The sequence below is a fragment of the Dipteris shenzhenensis genome, chromosome 30, assembly GCF_047967505.1.
Source record: "Dipteris shenzhenensis isolate YYH24624 ecotype China chromosome 30, Dip_SZ_1.0, whole genome shotgun sequence".
Classification (NCBI taxonomy): Eukaryota; Viridiplantae; Streptophyta; class Polypodiopsida; order Gleicheniales; family Dipteridaceae; genus Dipteris; species Dipteris shenzhenensis.
Window position 1 is genome coordinate 37835277 of NC_141625.1, and position 25223 is coordinate 37860499.

Sequence of the window (25223 nt, forward strand, 5' to 3'; positions counted from 1 at the left end):
ATCATTGTCAATGGCGCAGAGCTCGACACATGGCACTATATGCATTTACTCATGAGCACAGATATTGTTGCTCTGTGTCTCTGGCCTGCTGACTACATCACACAGCTTTTGCCTTGCTACTTGTCATTGCGTAGCTTTGCCATCTATCACTGTGCAACACAATCTTTTGTTGCGTTGACCACCGTGCTAGCTTGAGTAATGATGCTGGCATGGAGCGACCACCACGTTGACCTGACTATAGCATAAAAGTTTTGCCTTGCTACCCGTCATTGCGTAGTTTTGCCATCTATCATTGCGCAACACAATCTTTTGTTGCGTTGACCATCGTACTGGTTTGAGCAATGATGTTGGCATGGAGAGACCACCACGTGGGCATGAAGACCACCGTGACATGTCAATCTCTAAAGGGGACCCCTCAAGGTCCATATCCACAACCACCGTGCTGGTTGTTGGAGTGATTTTAATTCTAAATCAAGGAAAATATAGTCTTATTTTGGAGATATCTAAGCTAAGGAAAATGTAGACATTTACAATTTATGATAGTTTCCTTGCAACCACCGCGCTGGTTATTGGAGTTATTATAGTTTTAAACCACCGCGCTGGTTATTGGACTTATTATAGTTCTAAACCAAGGAAAATATACTCCTATTCTGAAGCTATTTTAGTCCTACTAGTCCTTGTGCAACAATTTTTGCTAGTTCTTGGAGCTATTTTAGTGCTATTTTAGTTCCAAGCTAAGGAAATGTAGTCCTGTTTTAGAGCTATTTTAGTCCTTCTACAACAATTGTTTGTGCTGTAATCGCACCGGTTGCACTGGTTCAATAAATCCTAAATGAGGGCATTTGTGAACCATTTTCACTACAGTAACAATAATTTTTTCAACAATTTCTTGTGCAACGATCCCTATGGTTACAGTAAAATGTAAACAAGGGCAGAAATATGCCATTTGTGCTTCGTTAGAGCCACTTTCATTATCGAAGTAATAGCAACAATAGTTTTGGTGATAATGGGTACTACATTGAAATTAAAACAAAAGAAATTACATCCGATAGTTTTTCCCATAATAGTATTACATCGAAATTGAAACAAAATAAATTACATCCGAGGCAAACATTTAACATAATAGATTACATCCAAAGATGCTAGCACTTTGTCTTTATGACACTTCTCTAAACACTCTTGTCAACACCACTGCTGTGATGGTACCTAGTGTCACTTTTTGCCCTTGTTATCACTTTCTTACACTTTTGACTGGTGCCTCGTATGCAAGGGACAATACGAGCACCTCGTAGTGCTATCATAGTTAGGACTACAATTTTGACCCGAAACTCCTCATATGAAGGGGACAATATGAGCACCTCGTAATTGACCATAACCTTCTTCATAGCAACTTCTTTCAAGGCATTGGGAGAGAGAACTCAACTTGGTGGTGAGCACAATTGAGCACAACATTTGACAGTGGACAGGGAACTCAATCTGGTGGTGAGTTGTAGCACACTGAAGCATGCTCTCAGTGTGTTAGAGCTCATCACCAAGTTGAATTCTCCTTCCCTAGTGCCGAAGGTTGTGCTCAATTACGAGAGGCTCATCACCAAGTTGAGTTCTCTCCTAGTGCATGATGGAAAAATGACGACAAACATATGTAGCTAAGAGCAGGATCAAATGCAATGGACCTGAAATCCATTTTGCAATCCCCCCCTTAAGACCCATTTCCCTTATCTCCCCATCCTGCAACTCCCTTGGTCATGGCTATGGCTGGTGGAGTGTTATAGGATGGAGAGCCAAGGCAAACAATGGATCCCATGACTTGGGTAGCATAATGAAGGGGCATCGAGGTTGTAGCAAAAGATTCTTCATAGGGGTGGAAGGGGGATTGGAGAGCATGGAAGGGGGTAGGAGAGGAATTTTCCTAGTGCAGTGAATTGTTTCTCTGCCCTTATGGCCTTTATAGAATTTCCACCATCCCACTCTTTTCCCCTTTGTTTCTTATGTTAGCTTGTGTGACTCTAGGTGCCTATCACTACTAAGAGCACACAATCCACCCACATTTTGCTAGTAGCCCAGCCTAGTGTAGGCAGTCATATACCTCATCATCTGGCCATGACATGTGATTAGATAGTTTTCATGGCATAATTTCTCAATCATTGGAGCCAAGATCATAATAATTCAATGAGATGAGGTGGGAGGAGTAGTGGCACATGCACCCAGCTTGCTAGTAGCCTAGCCTAGCATAGGTGGTCATATACATTATTGTCTAGCCATGGCGTGTGATTAGATGGTTGCCATTGGATAATTTCTCAGTTATCAAAGCCAAGATCATAATAATTCAATGGGATGAGGGGGGAGGAGCAGAGGCACATGCACCCAGTTTGCTGGTAGCCTAGCCTAGCAAAGGCGGTCATATATATCATTGTCTAGCCATGACGTGCGATTAGATGGTTGCCATAGGAGAATTTCTCAGTCATCGGAAAATTCTAATATTCTGATATGTTCTCATAGTCTATCTCCATCTTAATGCCAATCTGAGCATGTGAATTAGATGGTCCCTCATGCAAAGTCATTGTTATTTCAGTCTAATTCTGACTCAATGCTAATCTAAGCCTATGAACTAGATAGCCCCACATGCAAAGTCATTGTTATTATAGTCAACTGAAGAAAGTCAAAATCAAAATAGGACATCATATTAGCATTGAGTCAGTTCATCAGATTGTAATAACAGCAGTTCTTGGTCATAAGAATGAGAACTATTGTTATTACAGTGTGATAAACCAACTGAATGCTAATCTAATAGTCTGATATGTTCTCATAGTCTATCTCCATCTTAATGCCAATCTGAGCATGTGAATTAGATGGTCCCTCATGCAAAGTCATTGTTATTTCAGTCTAATTCTGACTCAATGCTAATCTAAGCCTATGAACTAGATGGCCCCACATGCAAAGTCATTGTTATTATAGTCAACTGAAGAAAGTCAAAATCAAAATAGGACATCATATTAGCATTGAGTCAGTTCATCAGATTGTAATAACAGCAGTTCTTGGTCATAAGAATGAGAACTATTGTTATTACAGTGTGATAAACCAACTGAATGCTAATCTAAGCTTGTGAACCAAATGGTCCCCCATGCAAAGTCATTGTTATTATAGCGTGATTCTGGCTCAGTGCTAATCTAATCCTATGAATTAGATGGTCCCTCATGCACAATCATTGTTATTACAGTCTGATTCTGACTAAATGCTAATCTAGACCTATGAATTAGATGGTCCCTCATGCACATTCATTGTCACTAAAATAAGCACGGTGGTTATTGGGATTAGTATACTGTTTGGGATTTACATTTTTCCTTGTTTGGGTTTTATTGATTGGGATTTACTAAAACAAGCATGATGCTTGTTTTGAAAGTCCAACAATCTCTTAGTTCAAGTTTTCCTAGATGATTTTACTTCTTGGGGTGGGGTGGTCATTTGGAAGATGAGCCCAAAGCATCACAACAATTTTTTAAAATAGCATTAGGTATTACCATCGCAACTCTTATAACAATTTCCTCCCAGTGGCTATTCTCTTCCAATGGCTCCCCAATTGATGGCAAATGTTCTACAAAAGCTTCCATGAATTATTTGAGATAATGTTTATAATACACTCACTGAGACATGCCTTTAAAAACCTCTACACAATGATTGTACCGACCTCATAGTTTCTTTACTCATGGGCACCTATCCAAGTGGGTAGTCAATCCACCAAGTGTATTTGATTTCTAGGATTGTATAGTCACTAGGGAGTGACTTGTTACATATACAAAAGAAGTTGGGCTGATGCCTCACTGTGTGGCAATTCACTCATGTCCTCCAAAGGTTCAAGAAGGTATGGCACATGTTCATCCCTTTGTTTTCTAAACTTACAATCAAAACCAAAGGGGATTTCCTCCTCATAGAGCTGCAAGCCAACAAGGATATCTTTAACTTTTGTGTGCATGCTCTCGCAATATGCCTCTCACATTCAAGCACATCAAAGTTCCATAGAAATTATCTTGAAAGATTATTGCCTTAAAGATTGTTTCATCGTCTACGTATAATATATGTGGCAATTTTCCATGCGATTACCACATCATGTAGGCAGTTTACATTAGGTGCCTAACTAGCACCTTAGGAATTTGAGGTGCCATTTTGTTCAGTGTGTAGCTTCACACACACACAAACTTCTAATCACTCTTAAGTTTTCAAAAATTCACAGTGTCCAAACTACTAACGTTTTTCAAACAGAATAAATTGCAAATGATTTGTAATTTCATAAAAGAAATTTCACAGCAAACAAAAATAGTAATTTCATTACATTTACTATGGATGCCAACCAAACTAGTGGATCTGTGGCAACTGCAACCAAATTACATAGTCCCAAAAAAGAAAAGGTCTCCCCTACAAATTAAAAAAAAGTATTTGGATTACATTCCCTTAACTACAAGCCATTACATAAAAAGTTTTCAAGCAATATAGGTTCCTACATTCCTTACTATAACAAAAGGTATGAAATCGGGAGGCATTCAAGGAGTTGTACTACTGGTTGAGTCACTAGCACAAACATCAGCAGTAGCTAGTTCTTTTATAGGCTATCTACCTGGAAATTTGCTTACACTGTCATGGGCCTCACCATCCACATTCTCAAGACCCTTGTTTCCACTCTCTTCACCACAGCATGTGTTATCATAGTAATAGGAGACACTCACATAATAGGAGACGCTGGCTGAGAAAACTTGAAATACCTTGGTCGCCTTCACATGACAACCAACACGAGGAAAACCAAGTGGAACATCCACTTCTCGACCCTGGTAGGGGATCACCCATAAAGCAACCCCATAGTAGTTTTTGCTCTACAACATTTTCAACAAGCACCTACTCTCCACCTACTAAAAGACACACCAAACCTACAACTAAGCTTATACTTCCAGCACATGAAACACCTACCAAAGACATTTTGACTATTCAAGCAGACCCTATTTTTCGTTTCATTCACTCCATATTTGACATATAACTCCACTCCTATCTTCATATCCTCCGAGATCACATCTTTGGACATGAACTTGAAGTGCGACAGTCCTGCTTCCTTAAGGCAATACCCAACCATCCCATGAAATGTATGCATGTTGCATTGCTTAAGGGCTCTGCACATAACAAGGCCTCTAGGGGGGCGGGTTTCTATCCCAACTGATATGATTTTTAATTAGCTTATTCATAGCTAGCACGCTGTTCACCATGATTCGAACAACCATCTACAAATGAAGATGATACAAATGCCCCCTCTCTCCAGCAAAGATTCATGCATACTTGTGCATCTTGTGAAAGAGATGTCCCTTGTAGGCATCGCTACTTGTCAATGGGATGTCCTTTTGTGAGAGTCTAGAGATCTATCAAGGGTCTTGTTCATCAAAGAGAAGGGCTTTTTAATAAGTCTCTATTTTACATGTGAATATTTGACAAGTGTAGATCCAAAATCTCCAAGAGTATGGAATGATGCAGATGATGAGAAGATATAGGTGAGTCTCTATTTTACATGTAAATATTTGACAAGTGTAGATCCTAAATCTCCAAGAGTATGGAATGATGCAGATGATGAGAAGATATAGGTGAGGTGTTGCAAGGAAAAGGAAAAAATGTTTAAATTATCTCATGAAACCCATTATCATATTTTTGCATCAGATTAAATGATTCAATGAATATGCAAATGTGGATAAAGATCAGTGAAAATGAGAAGGAAGATAGGTTGTAGGAGAGGAAAATGCTTAAACAAAGAAAAAGGGGTGGAAAGAAGTAAGACATCCTCTCGAGTTAGAGATACTCCCAAGAAATTGTTTTATGGATTGGCACCAATATTCTATAAGCAAGGCACACTCTAATGGAGGTCATGTTACTTGTGAGGAGGAGAAGATATGATTTAGGTGTGCGTGGCATGTAGTTGAAATTATTTCTTTATGCATCTTTGCATTCCATCTTGCAACTTTTACTAAAATAGGTAGATGCCTATGGTGGTATGTGGGCCTATGGTGCATCATTTCAACAACAAAGTCATGCAAGCATAGTGACATAATAAAGTCTATGATGATGAGCTAAATTGTGTCGAAGTATTGGAGCAAATAATTGAAAAAAACTATAGGCTTTTTGGGATTGTACTATTCATAGCATGATTGTTCCAAGTGATGTATGGGGGTCAAACTGCAATAGTGAGAAGGGAAATTTTTTATTTTATGCCATTCATTCTTTAAAAGTACTTTGCTCATCTAATGGATTATTTGTACTACCTAAGCATTGTTAGCAAGTGATTTTCAATAAGAGGATGCAAACGATGAGAAATGGTTACATGTGATACATGTAAATCCTCATGGGGTTATTTTGAAACTGTAGATGCGGATGGCCACTATGAAGATGACCCCATCATATTGATGCCGGGCTACACACATGGCTACCCTATTGTAGCATAAAATTCTCAGGGTCCATGTGTTATCCATGTGGAATCCTTCCTTGGTACCCACATGGAGTGAATTCTCACCTCTTCTCTCTTAGTTCATGCTTCTCTTTTGCCATTTGGCCTTTCTTTGATCCCTTCCCATGCTACTAGTCATCCTCCCCCATGGGCACTTTTGAATCTACTTCCTCATGGCACCTTTAGAATCTAGCAATCTACATCCTTTCCTGTAGGCTATGGTGGGCCTCTTGATGGGCTTCAACCTCTTGCTAAAAGGGATTTCCAAAATGGCAGCACGAGGCCTCCCTTTACAAAGGTGAGGGCATGGCACCCTGCAACCTGTAGAATAGTTGATAGCAAGCCATATAAACATGTATATCCAACCCCTAATCATGGAATTGTAAGGTATATGGCAAATATATGGACCACTGTTTAGTTGCCTAGCAAGAGACCTTTAAGTTCTCCCTTCTCTCCTCATTTGAGGATCAAAAGTAGTAGCTCCACATCTCAAACACCCTCAACCTCATCTAGTAACATTTCAAGACTTTCAATTTTTGAAGTTCTATCCTCGGCACAAGAACTTGCTCACTCTTATTATTGATATCATCATACTCGTCATCAATGTTATCATCAATTTTTGTATTATTGCATTCATCATTCTCGTCTACCTCATCCTCACTTTCATGTACATGATCTCCTCTTTGTTGAATAATACAAAGTTTGGTAGCTTTGTCTACTTTATATTCATCATAATCCCCATCAGTAATGTTGGCATCAATTGATGGGTTCATCTTTATAATGGGCATCCACAACTACATCCATAATGGGTATAGGTTGCCACTTGGGCTTCATCCCAAGACAGTTTTAAAAGGACTAATAGGCTTGTATGTGGCTGGAGAGCTTTTCAAATAGGCGAGGTAGAGGGTGGATCAACAGAGGCGCCTTTTATTGGGTTTAGAAAATAGGACAATTGAGTTGATGGATATGCCACATGTTGGGCACCCATTGTTGGACATGTGTGCATGTAGGTTCCCTCACTATATAAAGGGGAACTTGTGCCTTCATTTTGGAAATCCATTCTAGCAAGGACTTGTAGCCCATTGAAGTCTATGATAAGAAGGCATGTAGGTTTCTAGTTTATTGGGAGAAAGTAGAAGATGGCAAAATCGAGGTGCTAGGAGCCCACCTCAAGGTAGCACCTTGTTTCTTGTTTGATGGTGGTACATTGAAGATCTTTCATATCATCGAGTGGCACACAACTACATGAATATATGATCACAACATGAAATGGGTGGAACTTGTCTAAACTACATCACGATCGCATGTACTTTGACTTTTGATTTGGTTTCTCTTTGAAAATTTGTATTGAAATTTAAAGGATTTAATATTAGTGTGCATGATATATGAGCTATACATTTATAAAAGCTAATACTCCAATAAAGTCCATTTAAAAATAAAAACATGCTTGAGCCTAATCTTCTTGACATTTTGATGACTACAATCCCTAAAGGTTGCTCCTCGTGCATGCATGTTGCTGATGGTACTATCTATCTTCTCACATGAGGCCAAGCTACCTATGCATACCAAGTGGGTGCTTTTGGTGTCATGGAGAGGTATCAAAATCATGAAATTTCATGCTTTATAACTAAGTGCCCATGCCTTGCATTGGAATGCTAGAACCATTTAAGCAAAGGATCATAAAGAGTGAAATTCACACACACACACACACACGCGCGCGCGCATGCGCATGCATGCACGCATAGACACACCCACATGCACACACACGTGCACACATATAGAGAGAAGGGGGGTGTTCCACCTACATGAACAATGCTTTACATATGCTTCTCACTAATATGTGCGTACAAGAGCTTGTCTTGACCGAATGTATATTTGCTATCATGAGGTATTATCCATACAGGTGGAGAACAATCATGTTTTGTTTGATCATTTTCCTTTGGTTTGGAAGATGCATAGTCATTATGTGGATGCTTATCAACTTTTACTGGGCAAGGCTCCTCTTAATGTTACCCAGACTTTCTTGGTTGCACGAGAATCAATAATTTTAATATAAGCTTTTGGATTGCATGGATGCCATAAAGGATGCTGATTATCAATAGCCACATCCCTTGTTTGCTCATTTGCAGGAAAAGCATGCACGTAAGAATATTGTCAGCATGCATGATAGGCAAGGAGTCTTGATTACAAGCCCTGCTTCTATTTTAAATGTGTGTTAGAAAAGGCAAGGAGGCTTGATTACAAGTCAAGCTTCTATTTTAGATGTTTGTATGGAATTTTATCATGATTTGTTGGATCCACTAGAAGTCATCTCACCTGTTTTATACGTTTTATGGCATTTTATCATGATTTGTTGGTAGTCATCTCACTTGATGTCATTATAGCCAGAGAATGCTTATTTCATTTTGATTCATCAGCAAGTATTACATGCATCTACCACTATGTTGTGCAAAGATATTTCTAAGGATGAGATTGAAGCTGTGTTGAAGCATCTGCCAAAAGGGAAAGGCCCAATTCAATGGGCTAACCAATGTGCTTTTCACTAAGTATGCTGATGAATTAAAGGCTCCTTTTACTTTTCTTTTCCAAGAGGTGTGTAATACAGGTCTCATGCTTGTGATTTGGCAAATTGGGCTTATGTGGTTATTGCCTAAAGTCCCTTTCCCAATTAATCTGCATCAATGGGGACCAATTACATTATGGGGCCATGTATAAGGTCTTTACAAAAGTCTTGGCCAGTAAGCTACAACACTTCTGTCCTACTTTGATTCATTGCAGGCAATACGGATTTATTGAAGGTAGGAACACCTTGCATAATATCCTGAATGTACAAAGTGGAATTGATTAAAGGTAGGGACATCTTGCATAATATCCTAAATATACAATATCTTGCATGGGCTTTGCGGTAGCAACAGCTCAATACAGGTCAACCAGATATTAATAAGGATATTGATAATGTTAGTTGGCCACTCTTTCATAGTTTATGCAGGCTATGGGATTTGGGCTTTGCAAGTCTTCTTTGATTTACACTTTTAGCTAGCAAGCATTGGCTCGACTTATGATTAATGGTTGGGTGGCTAAGCCTATTCATATGAGGCGATCAATCAGGCAAGGATGCCCCCTTAGTTATTTTTCATGATTGCTGCCCTAAAATCACATATCAAGGGAAGTTGTTTACTTGCACATTCTAGTGGGAGGCTGACCATGGGCGACCGATTGTGAAGTGGCAGATTGCTTTTGGTCATGGTGTGTTTTCTACTACATACGTGAAAACTTCTTCATGTCTTTTTATTTGATGCCCAGTGGCAATGGATGTGCCGCATGAAATGGACCACCTCGACTTTGTAGCTTTCTTTCATTTTTTTTTCACATGGATAGGTTTGTGGCATATTTGATTGACACGGAATGCTTTCATTCTTGATGCTGACATAAGTAGTATCAAAGGGCTCCTATAGTGGCATGTTGGAACACTGAAAGGAAAGAGTAGAGTGGACACAAACTCAGAATACTTGCTTATAGAATGAAGAAGAGTGAGGTCCTTAAGTAGGCACCTCATACATGCTCACTGACATCACTGATGACTTCAGAGCTCCACAATCATCTCCTCAATCTGCTCCTAGATTCTCTCAATCATCCTATGTGGCTCTCCACCACCTAACTGTGCTTGTGGGCACCTAACTGTGCCTCTAGCACTCACACATAGAAACATAAGGTGTGCCTGAGGCATACACCTTAAGATATCCCAACAAACCCCCCCTCAAGGAAATGCCTCAGGCTATGTCAAGGATACATCTAGTCTCATAGTTTCTCATGCCATCTCATGGTGGTCAAGGATAAATCTATGGCTGGGTTCTCATGCTAGCAAGGGTTCCCTTGGGTGTAAGGTAACCAAAAAGGAATACAGAAAGACCTACCAATGGTTATCTCCCCTACATGTACATGCACACAATGTCTGCAGGAGGTACCATGGAACAAAACATACACATGGCCTACATCATAAGGTGACCAGAGGTGTTTACAAAACACACAAAACACAATAGTTTATTTTCATTCATTTTGGAGGACTATCCAGGCTGAGTACCTTGACATAAAAAGAGAGATTTGGAGCATACATGGAGATGTTTTAAAATGCATAATCTTCAAAGGATGCCTCATCTTGTGGAGGCTCATTAATTGTAAGTGCATTTTCTGTCTTTGCTTTGTCTCTGCAAAACTTCTCATTATGGTTGTTCTTGCCACAGTGCTTGCATGGATTAATTTTGAAGCAGTCCTTTGAAAGGTGATTTGTCTTTCCACAGTGATTGCAAGGGGTATACTTGCCCTTCTGGAATTTTACAGCATAAGCAGAGTCATTGCCTTTCCTGAGCTCCATATGCCTTTCTTCTTCTTGGAGAGCAGAGATAATACCTTCAAGATTAGGATTAGGAAGATTTTTCAGAGTGCTCACTATGTGATCATAATGTTCAGGCATACTCTTAAGTAACACTGCCATAGCATCATCTGGAGTAATAGGAGAGTTGATAGAAGCTAATTGAGTCATAAGACTCCGCATATAGTTGACATGAGCTGCTAAAGTAGTACCACTAGCCATCTTCAATTCAAAGAAAGAGATTTTAAGTGATAGTTTAGAGATGTGAGAGCTAGCACCAAAAATCATGTCAAGCTTCTACCAAGCTTCCAAAGGAGACTCCAAGTCAGAGATATGGTGAATATAATCATCTCCTAAAGCAAGAGCAATGATACCGTATTCTTTTTCTTCTCTAGCTGGATCCCTTGCCGGTCGTGTCGGAGTTGAGGTTTCTCCAGCATTGGAGGCCGTAGAAGTAGCAGTAGGAGTAGGTTTGACAAGTCCCCATAAGTTCTCCCTCATCAATGCAAATTTCACCTTCATCTGCCATGTGTGGAAGCCCTTTCCATTGAACTTCTCGAGATTAAATAGGGTAGCCATGAGAGGGTCTAACCCAGATATTGGGCAGTGTCTATCTCTCTTACAAGGCAAAGAATAACTGAAGGACTTCCAAAATATGAGCACTTGATGTAGCAAAGACTAGTGACCAATATTCAATCAATGATGCTTCTTCTTACATGCTTCACAGAGGTGGCTTAAAATGAGAACTTTCCAATCAAAACCAGATCTAGTAATTCAAAGAAAAACTGAAGCCACACTTGTACTGATGCTATTGAAAACTTCAAAAACTCAAAATGCTAGAGTAGCATTTTATGTAGCATCATCTTCAAAAACTTGTCCAAAACTGTCAAAACTAAAAGACTGAACTTGGAGGGCTTATAGCTCACTCTTCAAAGCAAAGAAAAGAGGGGTTTCTGAGGCAAAAGAGAGCTGGTATACCATAGAAGGTCCTCTGGGAAGAAGAGGCACAAAAACGCATCAGGTCGCCCTGTCTTGCCTCTTCAAAGTCGACTGGTTTTTCTCTGATTTCTCCTTGAATATGCAACCATTGTTGCTCAGATTTCAGCACAGGATAGCTCTAGGATGGACTAACTCCCCCTGAAAGGAATTAGAGAAAGACGAAGTGTGCTGGGAGAAAACACAGACGGAACAGTCGACGACTTTCGTGCAATGGCGACGAAACGGGCGCGCCTTTCTTCAATTCCTCTCAGCCAGAAGTTCTCCCTTTTGAGATAGATCTCCAGCAGGAAGGACGTGGGAAATGGCTGAGAACCAGAGGAGAACAAGCTTAAGCAAGTTTGGGAAGAAGAGGGAGAGATGGTGAAGAAGAAGATGATGATGTGGCAGAAATGGGATCAAGGGGGATCAAATGGCTCTGATACCATGTTGGAACACTGAAAGGAAAGAGTAGAGTGGACACACACTCAGAATACTTGCTTATAGAATGAAGAAGAGTGAGGTCCTTAAGTAGGCACCTCATACATGCTCACTGACATCACTGATGACTTCAGAGCTCCACAATCATCTCCTCAATCTGCTCCTAGATTCTCTCAATCATCCTATGTGGCTCTCCACCACCTAACTGTGCTTGTGAGCACCTAACTGTGCCTCTAGCACTCACACATAGAAACATAAGGTGTGCCTGAGGCATACACCTTGAGATATCCCAACATGGCGCGCGCACACACACACACACACACACACACACACAAAGTGATGATGATGTTAACATCCTTTTTGGAAAGGGTGGGGGGGAGAGGGGGGGTTTGCTTGTAGAGAGGGGGAGAAGAGGCTCAAGAGGAGGCCATGGCAGTGCTAGAAAAAAACTGTCCTTTAGTGTATTTTGTCTTGGTTAAAATTGATAAAAACCTAATAAAATTTTGTGTGTCTTAAATACCGGCTAAGATCTTGAATAATTTAATGTAAAAACCTATTAAAATTTTAGGTATCTTAAATACCGGCTAATTTAATGTCTTGGAGGAGAAGAGCCTGCCACATGTCATAAAGAAGGAGCTCTTGGAGGGGGGAGGAGGCCGAAAGACAAGAGGCAGGCTTTGGGGAGGAGATGGAAAGACAGGAAGAGGCAGCTTTAGGGACAAGGAGGAGATAGAAGGTCAATGGAATGGAGGAAATGGAAGGTCACCTTCGGGAGGAACGAGGAGATGGAACGTTGAGGAGGAGGAGCCATGGGTTAAGACTTGGCCAAAATATAAGAATCAAAGATCCACCTTCAGATGGGAAGTGGTTGAGGATCGTCATGCATCTTTGCCCAAGCTGATTCAGGGCCGTACAGATTTACTGAACGTGGTAGCTTGCCTGAACCCAAAAGTCCAGCGATGCCACCTAAACCAGTTGCGTACCTTTCATCCTGGCTTTGAGAGCTTGCAACACAGTCTCGGATGGAAGTTTAGTGGTACAAAACTGGTGTTCTCACGCTTTTCAGCGCAGTTATGGCTTTGGAGCTTAAATTCTCCAGGCCCGACCGAATTTACAGACCTCCAGTGAGTTTTCAGGCAGTTTCTTTCCTCAGAGAACTTGGATGGATGGAGCTGTTCTCTGTAGCTCCTTGTCCAGTCTGTCCTTGAGCTCAGCCAGGAGCGTGCACAGTTGGGCAGTGAAATTTGTGCTGGATGCCTTGCTTTTGACTTGGAAACGTCCTTTATATGTCCACGTGATGTGATTTTTGGAGAAATGCTGGCCGGGACTTCAGTGTGTTTGGATGGTGGTTGCAGGATGTCGTAGACGGTTGCATTGTCGTTACAGCACCTTCGATAATATCCCATCAAGGGATACGAATCACAATTGCTGGCACAGTGATGCTACAGGTTCTTTTCCAAGCATTCAAAATATTGTGAGGGCTAGTACTGGATGATGTGATACATTGTTTAATGCTAACTTCACTTTGGGTTGAACAGCCCAGTTTACGATCTGTGGGGGTTCTAGAATCACTGTACAGTTCCATAAAGCCGATTGAATTATTGTAAGCTGCTGATCTCTATCCTTCCTCGCAAAACAGGTCATGATTAGAGCGCAAGATGCTGATCGGTGAAATTTTAAATTGCGATGAATGCAATAACCGACATACGTGACATGTTCAAGAAAATGAAGTTAAAAGCAGAATCAACCTGTTCCAAGCAATAATTGATGAACATGTTGATCCCCATCGGTATGATATTAGATGATGAACATGTTGATGCCCATCGGTATGACGTCAAATTATCTATATGAAGAATTGGTTCACAATCGGGTGTTTTGCACACCTAGTATTGCATTTACTGCTGTTGTGAAACAGGTGCTCATTGCCTATAGTATAGGCCATTCTTCGGTACAAAATAAGTACAAGCCATATAAAGATTAATTTTGTTTGCATGCTTGTATAAGCGGATTTTGCATTAGTGACATCCAGCCTATGATTTTGTTATCCTGAGTACAGCTCTGAGACGGCCCCTGCAAATTAAGGTCGACGGATCACCTAGCTTACAAATGCAGCTTTACACCGCACCCACCTTGCCCCTTCCCAATGAGAACGGACCAACATCTAGCTTCCTAAATAAGATCCTAACCTACCCTCACCAATGTGTCCTCCTTGCTGTCTAAAAGGAAAGACGTATTGAATGAATATCTCTGTAGTGTGTAATGAGACAAATACTTCTAAGCTCTACCTCTAAGCTCTGCATGTTGCGTTCATCAGGTTCTTGAAGTAAAAAGTACCTCAAAGTAGAAAAGTGAAACTATCGAAGAAGTATCTGAAAATTAGAGCTGCAGAAATAGAGTGATAAATTTACATGGTTGAAGATTCATCCTAGCTCTAAAACTTTCATTTGATAGCAGTCAAAACTGGAATGGCTCAACTTCAGGCTTCTCTTAAAGGTGAGCAGCTCAACAGAACCTCGTCTTTGACCATTAGTTTGACCCTATAAGCCGTAAACCAAACATAAATCAGACCATGGTTTTATACCGAACCAGTGCATACATCAATTTACACATCCAGGTCGCATCAAACGGTCTTATGGTCTCTTTAAAGACTTCTGTCAACCGATCCATCCAAGGTTATGTGGAATTCGATTAGAATGTAATATCATCTACAACCTAGCGCCCAAGGCTTTAGGAGATGTTTGTCACCCGAGTGCCCACATTGTCTCCACTTGACTTTGCAGCTATTAGATTAACAAGCATAAGAGCGTAACATGTGCAATCCACCTAGTGAGCCTTCACATGGTGACAGCCTTGATCGTACAAGGAACAATCCATGAAAGCTGAAACAAACTTCGATTGTGGGAGTCACTAACTACGCAAAAAAGTTTCAAAACATGGCTTATTTTTCCAACGAATTGGGTGCAAGGTGCAATTTTCCCTGTTTCCATATCAACAGTGCACACATCTACACTTGCTCGTCTCAAGTTCATAATATAGTCCAAATGTCTAATGTGATTTTACCTCCAAGAACATAACATCGTGTAGTCTTGTGTCGCAATGTGGAAGGAGGTCTAGACAGTACACAAGGAAGATTCTAGCAGATGCATTGAGAACATGATTCCACCCAGGTACTTGAGCTGATCTTTTTTTCAGCTGAGTTTTGACATAAATGTTTGACTTCCACCAAGGTTAGAACAGGAGGAATAGGAACAAGTAAGGATAATGTTCTCCAACAATAGTATATATGTAAGAGAAAATGAATAGGACAATAGACAGCAAATCATACAACTTGGAGCAAGAGGGAGCCAGTAGGAGGATTTCAATGTAAACAGAGAGGGGCTGGAATACAGCTGAAGTGTTTCCTATCGACTGTAGAAATTCTATACTATAACTTTTCACCGACCTATAGAACAATGGTCGCACAACAAAAACAGGGCACTTTCCTGAGTGCATGCATACAAGAAATCTAGTACGAAATTTTAGAAATGGCTTGTTCAATGGTGTGTCAAACAAAAAACCAGTGCCTGAAATGTGCCACATGTGCTGCCATGTCATCAGACATTTGCAGACTCATCACGCTGACTTGGCAGCAGTATGGGCATCAGCTGAAATCTCTCTGAATAAGATTTCCAATGTTATATACCACTCATCATAATGACTAATATATTGTGAGGTGTACATAGTTTTATGCAAGTGAGCATAGTGAGATGTACACAGTTTTATGCAAGTGAGTATAGTGAGATAGTACAAGGTGGCCATAATTGGTTCTAACAAAGAACAAATTATTTTTGCATCCAAATGCTGTTGACTATGCCACAATGCTCAATAGAGAATGGGATGAACTGGATGTCTGTGGATACCTTGTCTTTATTACAATAGTCTTACTTTCAGAGGAAATTGCTTTTCTGTTTTCCAATCCCGTCCCACTGTCGATAGATAAATTTGGATTTCTAAAGGAAGAGAAATATTGCTGTGATGGGTTCCCACTAAATTTTATATTCTTGTGTATGGTACTTAGTATCGATTATATGTGAAATTATGTCAAGAAGAGGCTTCTAATTTCCTAATGGCTGTTGCCAACTTCCCTCTTGCCACAGATACAAGTCTGTCCAGATAAGCGCACCTGGAAAGCTTAATCCAGGCAACAGAGAGGTGAGTGGGTTGTTTACTAAGGGGTGTGAATGATTATGGCATTTTAAGTAGAGCTTGGGAGAAATACAGAGTGGAAAACTTGAGTCCAGTATGTGTGTACACTTATGGAAGCTTTCATGGTCATGGGGTTCTAGATTGCATAAGAGTTGTTAAGGTAAAGAGACCCAAGTTTTAATACATATTTTCAGATGCCCTATCTATTGTGCAATAAGAGCAATCTCCATAATTCATATTTAAATCTGGGGACATTCACATGAGTTCGTGTATGTATCATGATACAAAATATAATGCCCTATGCCTTTTGGACAGACATTGTTGCATCACAATAGGTTGAAAGCTGATGGTGTTTACAAAGATCATGTAGGACTTCAAAGGAGAAGGATGAGCAATTTATTCTTTCATGTATGCCTTTGTAAGGGACTGTGTCTTTGCCTTGCGAGAGACTCAAGGTAGTTGTGGTACACATACTATGCAGAATCTCCTGTATGGTGGTAATAATGCAACACGTTCCATACTGTATGGTATGATACGGGATAATGTTTGTTTGTTTGTTTGATTGTTGTGTTTGTGTTTTGTGCATTTTAATTTAACACATCAAATTTAACGAAAGGGAGGTGGTTCAGATCTGTCTTCCTTCTTTAAACATATAACTGTAACTATAAAATGTATCTAAAAATTCCTCCGCATCTTTTGTGTACACTTGCCACCTCCTCCCTTATCATCCCATCTCAAGGTTGGTTGCTGCTCCTTCCTTCAGCCTACACAACCCCCTCTGCACATCCTCCTCTTCCAAGCTGTAGTCACTCCAATGGTTCACACAGCCCCATAAATTGTAGACTATAGAATCTTAAGTTATGACTCGTTGCTCTAGTATGTTCTACAATCTCGATCTAGTAATTGATCAGTTTCAAGTTGAATCTTCTTTTGTATTATTTAGTTCCATGTATGATGTATGTACATTAATACTCAAATTTGATAGATTAATCATTGCATTCTATGGACTATAGTCAACACTACTACATTGTCCATCTCCCTCTCTTTACCTCCATATCAGAGCTGAGGGATACTTGGACATGAGGTTCTGCGGGTGTAGCTGTCCTTTTCCGTTCACACTTGAGACTACTCATATCCATGATGCAGAAGGAGGAGCATGCACAATACATTTGGATTCGGATTCAGCCATGTGGTGCAGGGATTTTCATTCCTGTGTATTTTCATTCCTGTGGGCTACTTTCCTCCAGATACATCGACTTATGCACATGAGGTCAACAGAGGGTCACAGCCCATATGAGAGGATATATGATGAAATCATAGAGTTCTCTAGGCAAGGGGCGACTCTTCTTCTAGGCAACTTCAATGCACATACGGGGAACAGTTAGGTTGGCCTACTTGATTTCAAATAGGACCCTCTTAGAGTACCAGAGGTGGACCCTATAAAGCCTGGGATAGTGAGACATTCAGAGGATGCATCACATGTGATAGGCTATTGATAACACTTCTAGGAGATGGGAGCAGTGCACGACTTGATCATCTATAGCTGTCTCCATAGATGGCCGTAGTTTCTAGATGCCCTTTCCTCTATGCATTCCGCCAGATAGGACAAGAGTTCGAGGGTGCTTTCCGCCAGATAGGACAAGAGTTCAGCCAGCAACTTACCACAGCCATGGCTATGTAGGATACGGGTAAGCAACCCGCATCCCAGCAAGGGGACCATTCGGACAGTCAAGATGTTTTGTCTGCTCCACGCAAGGGTTTTATGGCAGATGCCCATCGTGCCTATGAGCATCAGTCTTTTGGACCATAGCATGCACCCCAGCTTGGGGATTATCTGGACATAGGTGATGCATTTTCTGTGCCACAGAGCACCTTCTTGCAAGATGTCAGGCCATCTTTTGGCTCTCAGCTTTTTGCATCTATGTAGGCTGAGCCGTCTCTTTTGGGCCGACCCGTTGGTGTGCATCCGGCTAGTGTTCCTTTCACTGCACTAGCAAGTATACCTGGAGCTGGCTTGGGTTTATATGGCAACCCACGCCCCTGGGAGAGAGGTCAGTTCTCTTCTCAGCCCATTGGTATGCCATCATTTCGGAGAGATGCATTTGGTAGACCCAGCCCGGGGTTCATGCACCTATCGCTCCGCCAGTGAGCACATATAGCCAGACACAGCCAGTGCATTAGATGGTTGCAACTTCTACGCAGCAGGGAGTTGGTGGTGGGCAGCAAGCCACTTTTGGTGACATGTTGGTAGATTCTTTGCATTCATACAGGGTCCTACGTGAGGCCATCAAACTTGAGATGCCCTTCTCCGATTATGTGAACCTCAAGCGTGATGATGCCTACACTTCTGGAGGTTACACACACAAGAATTATGCAGCCAAGGATATCAAGGATAAACTCACAGTGCATAACTTTAAAGGGGACACTCGCACTCCCAATGAGTTGAAGGAGTGGCTCACGAAGCTGGAAGACTATTTCCGCTTCTACCCCAAGTCTGAGGAGGAGCGCATCATTTTTTGCAGGTATGCATATGTGGACTATGCCCACACATGGTGGCGATACATGAGGGATTCGCCTCAGAGACCAACCACTTGGAGGGGTTTCAAAGAATTGATGGTCACTACATTTAAATCTCCACTTGTATTGGATCAATACTTGGCTGAATTTTATGCCTTGTCATAGATCGGTACGGTCCAAGAGTACTTGCAGCGCTTTTGGAGGCTTTCCTTGTTTGTGCAGGACGTATTTGAAAAGGGAAAGCTGTTGCGTTTCATCCACGAGTTAAATTCTTCTCTCCTTGTAGATGTGAAGGCATATAACCCTCAAACAATTGAGAGGGCAGCTCAGCTTGCAGAAGTATTCGAGCCTAAATATGCTGGCAAGCACAGTGGCATGGGCAGCTCGCATGCTATGGGGTATGACGCTGAGTCGAAGCCTAAGTTTGCTGAGTAGATTGACAAGAAATATGCAGCAGCACCATTTCCTCGCTTTCCTAGTGTCTCGGGTAGTAAGATGCCGTATGCCAGGCCTTACAAGTATCCTGATGCCAAGCCTGGAGACAAGCCTACTGCTGGAAATGAGCAGGCTGAGATAAAACAGCATACACAGGCAATAATGGACAGCAGAAAGAACGCCAACTTATGTTTTAAATGTGGCAAGAAATGGACTCCTGAACATAGGAATGTGTGCAAGATGCGCAACAGTGGTATTGCTAAGCTCAGCATGATCATTGACCTCTCAGATGACGAGGAATTGTTTGATGCCCCAGGTTCTTTGGATACGTCTCAAGATGAAAAAACACATGATGCAGGTGAGGCTCCTGACACTGGAGCCACGAAAGGCACTGACTTTCCTTTTGATCCTGGTGGTGGTAGTGTGCATGACACTCATGCTTCGCATTCGTATGAGATTATGCCCACTGGTGGCATGAGAGGCCGTAGGCCCACACTCTTCTCTATGGAGCATCACGATGCGATGCCTTTTTATGCACGTGAAGATGCAGGTGGTAATGCTCATGTGAACGAGGAGGAGGTTTATTGGGATGCCCAGCCAACACATTATACTATTTCCATGCATGCCCTGATGGGTGCCAAAAGTGTTGATACTATCAGATTAACAGGAATGATTAATGGAAGGATTGTGCATGTGTTGGTGGAGAGTGGTAGCACCCACATTTTTGTTAACTGCAAGACCTTACAAAGGGCGGGACTGATTGCTACTGAGATAGACCATGGGCTGAGAGTAGAAGTGGACAATGGACAGCATATGGTTAGTAGATCTTGTTGCCAAGATGCAAGGATTAAGTTCTCTGATGACTATGCATTTGCAGGTGATGTCTTGGCACTTAACATGGGCCCAATAGATGTTGTCCTGGGCTGTGATTGGTTGCAATCACTGGGCAAAATCAGCATGGATTTCAATGCCACTCAGCTTTGGGATGGATCAATTACATTGCATGGTATTGCAGCTCCTAAATTGCAGGTCATTTCAGCAAGGCAGTTGGCTAGAGAGCTCAAGAGGGGCAGTGCCATATATGCATTAAATGTGTCAGTGACTAAGGAGGATGGCACTCCCCGTGTTGATGATTGTGATATGCAGAGATTGCTTTCAGAGTTTGCAGATGTGTTTGCTGATTTGCCATCACAGTTGCCCCCGAGAAGAGATGTAGAAATGGCAACTCAAGTGAGGGACTTACTTCAGAAAAGTTTCATCACTCATAGCACTTCTCCTTTTGCATCCCCTGTGCTCCTGGTGAAGAAGAAGGATGGTTCTTACCGTATGTGCATTGACTATAGAGACTTGAATAAGGTCGCTATTAATAATAGGTTTCCAATCCCTAGGATAGATGACCTGTTGGAAGAACTCAAGGGTGCTCAGTTTTTCACTAAGATTGATTTGAGGTCCGGCTATCATCTGATTAGAATGAAAGCTGGAGATGAGGACAAGATATCATTTCGCACAGAGAGGGGACTGTATGACTTCAAGGTGATGCCTTTTGGATTGACCAATGCACCAGCTACCTTCCATTAGGGGCTGTGCTAAGGCAGGAACACGGGGTAATTGCTTTTAAAAGCAGGAAATTGGATGCCAAGGAACTGGATTATCATGTGTATGATCAGGAGATGTTGGCTATCCTCGATGCTTTCGAAAAATGGCACCACTACCTATATGGTAGCAAAATTAAGGTTAACACAGATCATAGGCTCAGGTATTTCCTTACAGCCCAACTTGTCAATGAAGCAGAAGAGGTAGCTGGCTAAGGTTCAGTCTTATGATTTCAAGTTTCAACATTGAGTACAGGAAAGGGAAAGAAAACGTGGTTGCAGATGCCTTATCCCATATGTGGGCTTGCAGTTTGTCTACCATTTCTACCATCTACCAGGAGTGGATTCATGATGTTCAGGAAGAATACATGCAGGATTCTAAGGCAGCTTCCATATTTGTGGAGTTACAGAGGCCATCGAGCCAGGGGCATGCTGAATTTAAGCTGCATAATGGGCTGTTGTGGTGCAAGGACAGAATTTATTTGGTGCCAGATTCAAAGTACCGACTGCTGGTCTTACAGGAAATGCACTCAGCTCCTATGGTAGGACATGCTTTGTCAGTGAATGTTTGCCCTGCCAGTAGAATAAAGTGGACAGCCGGTTACCCACAGGTCTCTTGCAGCCATTACTTATTCCAGAAGGCAAATGGACTCACATCGCTATGGATTTCATCACAGGGTTGCCTTCCACAGAGCGGGGATGGGATAGCATTTTTGTGGTGGTTGACAAAATGACAAAGGAGGCCCATTTCATATCCACTAAGACCCGTTATTCAGCATCACAGGTTGCTTGGCAGTTCATCGAGCATGTTTTTAAGCATCATGGCTCCCTCGGGAGATTGTTAGCGACAGAGATGCAAAATTTATGGGTCACTTTTGGCAGGAGTTATTGACAGCAGTGGGTACTTCTCTTACACCTAGCACTGCTTACCACCTTGAGACAGATGGATAGTCAGAAAGGGTTAACAGATGGTTGGAGGAGTATTTGAGGCATTTCTGTCATGACACACAGAAGTCTTGGGATAAGTGGTTGGCACTTGCTGAATTTTGTTACAACAGTACCAAGCACATCTCTATTGGCATGAGCCCGTTCGAGGCTATGCATGGATGCATAGTGGGTATGCCATCTTCAGTTGCAGACATGGCTGTGAAAAATCAGCAAGCAAGAAATGACTTGGAGAGTATGGATGCCCTTCTACAATTGGCTAAAAAGAATATGCAGGATGCCCAAGCCAAGTAGAAGAAGTATGCGGATGAACACAAGAGGTATTTGTCTTTTGAAGAAGGGGATTATGTGCACTTACGCCTCCTTAAGAACCGTTATGCCTCGCTGAAAGGTACACCAACACAAAGCTTGCTCATAGATATTACGGTCCATACAGGATCATCTGCAAAGTTGGCGAGGTGGCATATGAGTTGGAGCTACCCAGGACCTCCAAGATTCATAATGTTTTCCATGTGCCCTTGTTGAAGCCACATGTCGGACAGCATGTCCAAGTCCTTCCTGAGCTACCACCTATGGATGAGAAGGGCCACATACTCTATGTTCCGGAGCGCATCATGGGTTTTAGGGATCATGTACTCCGAAACAAAGTCTACACCGAATATCTTATCAAGTGGCAGGGACTCCCTGAGGATGAGAACTCATGGCAGCCAGAGAGCATTGTCCAGGACAACCCCTATCTCCTACCGGGCTGACTATTATTTGCTGTTTGCTGCACCTATTTAACAGCCTGCATATGAAATTTTAAGGGCAAAATTCTTTGGGAAGGGATGGCTGTAATGACGGGGAAAAAGAGGCCAAGTTAGAGGCCCTTTAGGTGGAAAATGTGGAGGGACTATATAAGTCTCCATCCACCCCCTACTATGTACCTTTTTTGATCTGACATCTAATCCTATCTACTCTCCTTCCTCCTCCTTGCTTCCTGCTGCCTACACTCACACTCTCTCTCGCCTCTCTCTCTCTATTTCTCTATCCTCTCATCCTTCTCTCTCTTTCTCTCTCTTTCCCCCCCTCTCCTCTCTTCTCCTTCCTTCTGCTATTCTCTCCCCATCTCCAAATCTGTCCCTCCCCCCTTCACTACACTAATGTTTTATATGCGTACTAAGCACATTGAGGTTCATTATAATTATGTTAGAGAGGGGCCGTCAGCAAGGATATTCACGTGTCTTATGTTCCGACACGACAATTTGGTGGATGTCTTCACCAAGGCGTTTCCTGGACCCAAGTTTGAAGCTTTTTGGCAAGCTTTACTTGATTCCATTTGTAACGTCATTCCTGTACTTCCATAGATTGCTATATCCTTTTGGATGACCATGTGTAACCATGGCATTACTTACAAGGTATCTTTGAGATGATTTCGGAGTACTCCACCCATACCATGGAGGTGGGTTTGATAGATTAGCCCCTATTTTGGCCTTGTAGGCTAGTGCTAGTTAGTGCACTAGTACTACTAGTTCATTTTGATAGCAACTCTCATAACATTGCTCCATGAGTTTACCACAAGCTAGGGTTTTAGGACTAGCCTTCATAGCCATGTACTATCAATTCAATTGTACCTTTTGCACTTGAATGCTGTTGCAATACTGTTCTACATCACATCTCCCCTTGCTCGCATTTTTTCTCCAATGCTTCCACACAACCCCACACATACCATAGTGTACTATAGTAGCCAATCTGCAACCAGCTCTGGGTAAAACCAAGGTCATGATTTTCAATACATCTCGAGCCATCATGCGTTAGGAGCAGTTCACATTTGCAGGGTCATTTGTTAAGATAGTTTCATCATACACTTATCTTGGGATTATCTTCTCCGGACCGAGCTTCACTATGAGACCCGCGATGCAGGCACGCTTGAGTAGAGGGTATGCCTCATTGGCCAGGCTAGAGAGGCAGTGCTTCCGCTCGCACTTTCAAGATCCACGCACCAAGGGGTTTCTTTTTGACTCCTTGGCTTGCCCAGCGGAGATGTACGGCAGCCCTTGTTGGGGGCCAGACTTGTTGGATATAGAGTGGGCCCGTGTGGAGCGGCTACAGGTTCTCATGTTATACGGATGATTCCTGGTAAGCCATCTGTTCCTCACCAGATCATTTAGGCTGAGTTTGGGTCACCCCCTTTACAGCTAGATGCTGCATTTCAGGTCATCACATATCTGTACCGAGTTAGGGAATATGGGCATTATACCTCGGGGCGTAGCAGGCTACCATGGATAGCTCTATCCTCTTCTATGGCACTTGCAACAGGAGGAGATCAGAGGTGCTGGTATGCACGTACAGAGAGATGGTTTGAGCGACTGGGGCTCCACATGGATAGACTACCTCCCTTCCAATATAGCATGGATGCTCCGTTCTCTCCCCTCTTATCACACGAGGTCAACCAGGTTATCCGTGAGGATCTACTACAGCTACACACTTTTCGGACCTAGTTGGAACCGAGTGAACTCCTAGTGAAGCTTAGCTTCTACAGAGATCACTTCTTACATATCACAGCGGAGGGTTTCATTGACCCACCAGGATACACACAGATTCACCTACCCCACTCGCTGAGGATCTCTCTTGGGCAGTTCCAGGTCTCTTCACACAGACTTCGCATCGAGAGCGGCAAAGCAGAGCGAGTACCCAGGGAGCGGCGCATATGAACAGTGTGTGACATACAAGAGATTGAGATAGAGGAGCATTTCATCTTCAGGTGTCCTGTGTACTATGAGATCTGAGGATGTTTCCACTGCCTCTTCAGGGATAGTTATGGGATTTTAGCCTATTTCCTCTCCTACCCAGACCAGTGGTGTTTGGCAGGTTTCATTCATGAGGCACTTAGACACCGCGAGAGGATACTCCGAGCACGGAGATAGGAGCAGACTTCTTCCTTGGTTGATCCCTCTCAGAGCTCTATCACGGAGTTCTTTCAGCTAGATCACATGGACCCCAACGAGACTAGGCCTCGACATGATTGTGACTGGGAGCCCGTGCCCCGACAGCTCAGAGAGAGGGTCGATACACATATCACACTTGGAGACATCCCCTCCTTGTTTAGAATCGGAGCCCGCCGACCGATGGGGGTCACAGTAGCCTTGGTTACACGCAGAGCTACGACTAGGAGACGTGCCAGGACCGCAGCTTTGAGTGGCCGACAGCACTCTATTGCCGACTTTATGCCTCCACTGCCTCATCCATCTTGATATCTTGCTGTTGTTGGGGATGATGATGATATTGATGATGATGCTGAGATTGATATATAGTC

General features: G+C 42.3%; 1 protein-coding gene across 1 annotated transcript in view; it reads left to right on the top strand.

The window, feature by feature from the left end:
• The first annotated feature begins 12919 nt into the window (after positions 1 to 12919).
• Positions 12920 to 25223, top strand: part of LOC147882075 (Vacuolar protein sorting-associated protein 26) — an 82898-nt gene continuing 70594 nt past the window's right edge. Inside the window, exons 1-4 of the mRNA XM_087401714.1 lie at positions 12920 to 13378; positions 13610 to 13702; positions 13793 to 13857; positions 16391 to 16445. Coding sequence (XP_087257840.1) covers positions 13328 to 13378; positions 13610 to 13702; positions 13793 to 13857; positions 16391 to 16445 — 264 coding nt within the window. The 5' untranslated portion in view covers positions 12920 to 13327. The remainder of the gene's footprint in view (positions 13379 to 13609; positions 13703 to 13792; positions 13858 to 16390; positions 16446 to 25223) is intronic.